The sequence below is a fragment of the Bombus terrestris genome, chromosome 10 (genome assembly GCF_910591885.1).
Source record: "Bombus terrestris chromosome 10, iyBomTerr1.2, whole genome shotgun sequence".
In the NCBI taxonomy this organism is placed as follows: Eukaryota; Metazoa; Arthropoda; class Insecta; order Hymenoptera; family Apidae; genus Bombus; species Bombus terrestris.
In genome coordinates, this window is record NC_063278.1 from 2,005,950 (window position 1) to 2,012,150 (window position 6,201).

A 6,201-nucleotide genomic window follows, 5' to 3' on the forward strand; every position below is an offset into this window, starting at 1 on the left:
TTCTAAGGTAAAATCAATACATTCGTGGAAGATAGGGAAAACGAAAAAAGGATAGTTACAACGCAACTTCAAAAAAGATTAGAGAATCTATGGAACGATCTGCGAAATGTTTTTTCCGATTATCGTAAAAGTATGTAGATATTATCTCTCTCTCCCTCTCTCGTATATACATGTACATATACATATTCCCTCCCTAATAGGTACAGAAGATCGACGAAAAGGTTACGAAATCGTCAGAAAAAAGGATCAGATCGATCAACAAATGATAACTCGACAAAATATGCGTATCGCGATTCTTCTCGACGAGATCATGAAATTTCGTAGTAAGATTAATTCTTACAAGATAGAATCTATAATTGAACTACAAGAAATGACAAAAGAATCAAATTTCTTTCATAATGCCTATCGAGAAACGAACGAACGTTTCATCTTTGGTACATATGTTCGATACATCTCTCACTTAACCACTTACGCTACCAATAAACTCACGGTTGCGCGTGCCATGTGCTACAATATAACACGCGACAAATGCCTATCGATGTGGTATACACGTCGCTGGCGATTTTGGAACAAAAGCGTAGCACGTCTGTCTAGCGCAAGTGGTTAACCGGGTAGCGGTAGATTGTGACAGTGAGTGATTTATTAGGTTGCAAGAAAGATAAACATAAAACAATGACGATGTCTAAGGAATATAATCATAGTGTAAAATACATGAAAGATTTGGTGATCAAAGCTGAACGTATACTCGCTTACATGCAAATGTGTCGAAAATACGAGACACAAGATGAAAAAGTACTTCCAATGATTGAGTGTCATCCTATGCAATTACCAACAACCGATAACAATATCCTTCCACTTCAAACAGTTAGGTCTTAGTTTACTATTATACGTATTTACTAATTCGCTTTCTAACCATTTTGTAATTACTTTGCAACTACTCTAACAGCAATTTTTTTTCAGACTATGAAAGACTTTCAATATCTCAATAATTTTTGGCGTCGACTAAATTTTGCGCAAATAATCGCCAAAGAATTACGTACAGAAAAATGCCAGTTACTGATACAAGCGAACTATTTACGTAAATTGATGAAACGCTACATTATTGATGAGACAAGTCCGATGTAGTTCGAAGCATATATTTTGACAAATCAATGAATAGTACACATAACAAAGGTCTACTAAAAATCGGTTTATTATCATCAAGTACAAGTGTGATGGTACTCATATACCATTGAAAATGACATCTCACGTACTTACATGAGATCATAAACGTTAGATCATAATAAAGAATCAAAAATGCAGTAATATGAACAATTTGTGTAAGAATTTCAAATTTCTTATGCATTCCTATAACAAGCATACAGTGTATCGATAAACATGAGACGTGTAGAGTATAGCTTGTTTCTAATAAATAGAATTGTTCATAGCTGCAATAATTCATTATAATCACAAATCTAACTTATTTCGCATATGATTACGATGAAAAATATATATGCATATTGCTTATCGGTAGTATCGACCGATCGTAGTTTACGCTACACACAATATCGACACGACGTTCATCATAAAATACCGCCAGCAACAAATTCGTTCGTTCGTTACTTCCGGTGATTTATTTCTAGTGAAGCCAGTCTTATGCTTTTGCCTGGTTTTCTCTTGTCCTCCTCCATATCAAATAACATAAGTTCCGGAAACGATTATAAAAATATCATTGTGGTCTAACGAGTTAACGTAATTTATGTTTATGTGCTATGCGTGACAACATTTTATTGCCTGCAAGGAATGTAACGATACCAAGGCCAAACAGATATCGAAGAGTAACGAACATGTTTAATTTTAACCAAAATATTCCGAAAAGTGTGAAAATACCTGAAAGCACACAAAAATAGTAAATGAAGCAGTTAAGAATTACAAATAAGCGGTTATTTATGTGTCGTGAAAATCGGGCTACAACTATAATATGATAATTACACTTGCGAAAATTTCACCTTTCTTTTATGCCCGAAGAGCTATCACAAATTAACTGAAAACTATAATTTGTCAGATATCGGGCACGCTATACTTAAATAACATTACGATGAATATTATATAATGTTACTTACTTCCCAATCCGAGATGAAACGTCACAGCACTAATCGAAAATGGAAAGTTTGATATATTCACTCCAAGTTTAGCCCATAAAATAAGCAATAAGAGAATTGGTGCTAAGCACAAACCGCTGAATAAATTTGAAACAAAGGCGGGAGGCCTCTTCTCGGGTTTACGAAACATGTGCTGCAACATACCGATATGTTTATCAATCGACCCATTGATAACAATGTTCAACAAAAATTTTGAATTGAAAGAAATGTCCGTCGAAATATGTGAATGTAAATATTCATTCTAAACAGAATTTGATCTAGAACAACAGAAAGATATCTCGACAGCAATAATCCTTTTCCAATGTTAAGGAGGTGACAGAATCTTAAAACGATTACTATCACTAACGAGCATTGGTTCTATCAGGCACAAAATAACATATGGCCAAAGAATTGCTGCAATATTCAAAGTCTTTATCGTGTACGAAATTACCAACTTGCAATCAATGAGTAATTGTAAGACACACGGTTATACCTTTATTTCCGGCTTAGTCGTGTAAATGTTGGATTTATGTTTGTAAAAAACATTTTTATCCGCTTGTTCAGTCGAAGACTGTTCAGGGAACTTCAGGCTAACTGTTGCCACTGTCCATTGAAAAGGATTACTCAGTACTGCATCACCGACAATCAATTCCACATTATAGTCTCCGCTTTCATAGTCAAAATTTGCTGCTGTTCCTCCCACTGGCTACAAAACGTTCTAATAGTGAGATGCTTAAACAATTTCAACAGAGATCGCTAGAATGATGAAAGAAGGAGTGTACAACTACCATATCGAACTTATAAAGATGCAATGTATCTGTTTCAGCAACAAACACAATTTCATGTCCTCTTTTATCATTGTTTGAAATAGACGCGGAAGAAAGCCGTACGAATGCTTGATGTGTGCGCATAGGTTTTTTATTAGCAGCATCTTTTAGTAGAAATCGCATAACTAATTTTTGCTGAGAGTCAGCCTCAATCTTTTGTGACAATTTTTCAGGGAAATGCACTCTGTAATCAATATTTATCGAATGAACATATGCGATTTATGGTTTTAAATCTATCGTCTCGATTCAATTACCGAGTAAGCTTTGGTTGAGTAGTTTGATCGGCATCAGTGGTACCAATTTCCATATGATCAACTACAACTTCGCAAAGAACTTTTACCATAACGGTATTCGTTACCGATCCAGCAGTAACTGATATCTTGTAAAATCCACGTTCTGGTTTCATTTCCATGAAGTTCATCATGAATAAGGTACTAAAATTAAATGATCATGTTAAAATACTTTGTACCTTCTATATCATGAAAAGCTGTTTGTTGAACTTCTTGATCTTTTCCGTGATTTTAACGAAAGATCAAAGGATAGCACCAACGCGAATATTTTACCCCAAGGTATAGCCGACTTGAAAAAGAAAATTCGAGTCGGTAAAGTATTGGGGGAAGGCGGTGAAAGTTTAACGCTTACCTATCCGTTGTCGAAGATTGCAAATTTTGTTTGCTGAACATAACGACATCGTCACCGACTCTTGTTGTAGAATTTGCAATCACTTTAAACGTGTTAGTTAACGGATTGCCTAGTATATCGCAAACTTTTATTGTGACAAAGGGCTGTTGTGTAGAAATGCTGATTTCTTCATTGGCTAATATTACACAGGTTGGTTTCTCAAAATCATTGTTTGCCAAAGTCGTTAATGCTGAAAGCAAACTTGTAACGCCTCTTGGTGTCTGTACGGAACGTCGAGATAGAAGATAATTAGCCATTTTTACTATCTGCTGAGGTGTTAATGGCGGTTTCTTTTTCAACGTGTTGGATAGTTTAAAAATACCATTTACTAGGAAACCTAAGAAACAAACAAAATACGTTCTACTAACCACAGTCGAGATTGTAGAGAATTCAATTCCATTTCTTGTAACATGTTGCAGGTCGTGGTATTAATCACATAACACACTTAGTACTCACTGGTTACAGAGAGACCACCTTCGAATTGTAAATACTGTCCATCTACCTCATCTGCCTGAATAATCGCGTCTTCAATACGATCAAAACCAAACGTACCACCGAGATCTGAGGCGATGTGGAATGTATAACCCAAGCTGCTCGTAATACAAATTAGATTTTTTTAGATGGTTGGCGACGAACCTTGTATAATTTTTAACGAAAACGGAACAAACTATAAGTTTAAAATATGAACAGAGTAAGCCATACTTCCATAAATTATCATCCTTTTGTAATGCATTTTGTACTGTTTTAATTACATTATCAACATTTTCATGGGATAATTTTTCCGATAAAACAGTCAAGCCGCTTACTGCATAGTATAATTCCACCATACTCAAAGTCTCTTTCTCTATTGCACTCACAAGTACCTGTTTAAAAAAAAACAATTTCCCTTTATATCTCTGATAAACGAAATTTTTGCTAATGCATATGTCAAATTCTTTTTTTTCAGTAAGCATAGCTTTCTTCAATATAAAATTCCAGTAGAACGAAAGTTTCTAAACATCATTAGTCATTTAAAAATTAATTAACAGTTTATGCTTTAGTTTTTCAAAGATGCAAACCTTTATAATATTAGACGGAGGTTTAGTTTGACAATTTCCCACATTTTGCCAGGTGGATGCAATGTAAAAAGCTTTTTCTATTGTGATATCGTTATCATCTTGTATAACTTTTATTAGAAAGTTACAAATATCCTAAAAATTATAAGAACCTTGTTAAAATATTGACAAAAGATCAGTACGAAACATTCTGTATATAAATAATTTGATCAGTAAGACTAATCAAGAAATCATTATATTTCAATTAAGGCTATGTATATCATCATATATCTGCATATTTTTATATACACTAAGAAATAATATACGGTTAAATATATTTAAGTACAATATAAAACTTTTTCATTAAAATGGTATTTCTAACCTGTTTGTTTGGCAAAACTTCTTTGAGAAATGTGTATCCATGAACTGCATAATATGTAAGTGCAACATCATTTGATGTTAAGCCTGGTTCAAGTATCTTCTTTAAATGAACCCTATCAGCCGTTGTTAAATAGGAGTTTGTCGATTGTAATATTTCGGTGGTCGAGAAACAACTCGTTATACCGATAGTGATGACTAGTAGTAATGTAACTGAAAAAAAGTTGTGTCACAGTTAAAAGACAACTGATATTCTATTTTGATTATTTTCAATATTTGTGGTTATACTTAAATTAAATATTAAAATTAAGCAAATCTCTCGGAAGACTGACGTAAATGTAAACTGTACGTGTATCATGTACCGTACAATATTATTTATTATTATGAAGCTAATATAAAAACGACTATTAAACTTAAAAGAGAAAATACGTATGAATATAATTTTTTTGAAAAATAAAGTAATGAAATAAACTCTAGAATAAAAGCAATAAAAAGTTAGTTCATCGAAAGAACCAGGAATATAGCAGTTGAGCGCAAAGGACGGACTCGAGTATCAGTATTATAGAAGAATAGAAATATTTATAAAGGCTCGTATTTAAATTCATCTAAAAAATATCCTAAAACAGTATACCATTAAATAATACTCACGAATATTCATTATGGGAAGAAAGCCGGGAAGACCGGCTGCCACGTTGCTGCTCCGAACAAAATGGCTCTTTACCCATTGCGCGTGTACGAAAAAATGGACGACTCTCCGTTCCGGAAGTAGTTGGCAAAACAACAGTATGTTTAGTAAAAAGCATGCGCACAAATTATATGGTAAATTCAATCAATTGTACGTGCATAGCTTACTAAAAATTCATTGGTATAATCACTATGGGATAACCAATTAAAATATATCAAAATGCTCGAATTCGAATCAGTAATATTTTACTAATATGAGAGTTAATTTCTTCAGATGTCTCCGTTTTAATATCGTCCAATGGCCGAACATTATTAATTATGAATTTTTTTACTGAAAATGTCACATAAAAAAAGCCACAAAATTTACTGTGATTATATTTATATTCACGTAGAATTTGGAGGATTTGTAATTAAAAAAGTGAAGAATTTTAATCCTGCTTTAAAATACCGTATACAAATATGCGCGATTGAAGCCTT

At 33.4% G+C, this 6,201-nt stretch overlaps 2 protein-coding genes across 2 annotated transcripts; one reads left to right on the forward strand and one right to left on the reverse strand.

Moving 5' to 3' along the window:
- Positions 1-12: 12 nt before the first annotated feature.
- Positions 13-1,472, forward strand: LOC100650931 (dynein regulatory complex subunit 2; the record flags this gene model as incomplete). Its single annotated transcript, XM_048409445.1, is given in 4 exon segments — positions 13-130; positions 201-612; positions 615-864; positions 961-1,472. Coding segments are annotated over 4 exon segments (945 nt in total), but the record flags the coding sequence as incomplete, so codon positions are not given.
- Positions 1,175-5,869, reverse strand: LOC100642495 (dolichyl-diphosphooligosaccharide--protein glycosyltransferase subunit 2; the record flags this gene model as incomplete). The annotated part of the gene is made up of 11 exons (XM_012312986.3): positions 1,175-1,869; positions 2,103-2,274; positions 2,614-2,826; positions 2,909-3,131; positions 3,202-3,381; positions 3,590-3,965; positions 4,085-4,218; positions 4,331-4,491; positions 4,687-4,818; positions 5,045-5,253; positions 5,689-5,869. Coding segments are annotated over 11 exons (2,124 nt in total), but the record flags the coding sequence as incomplete, so codon positions are not given.
- Between the last annotated feature and the right edge of the window lie 332 nt (positions 5,870-6,201).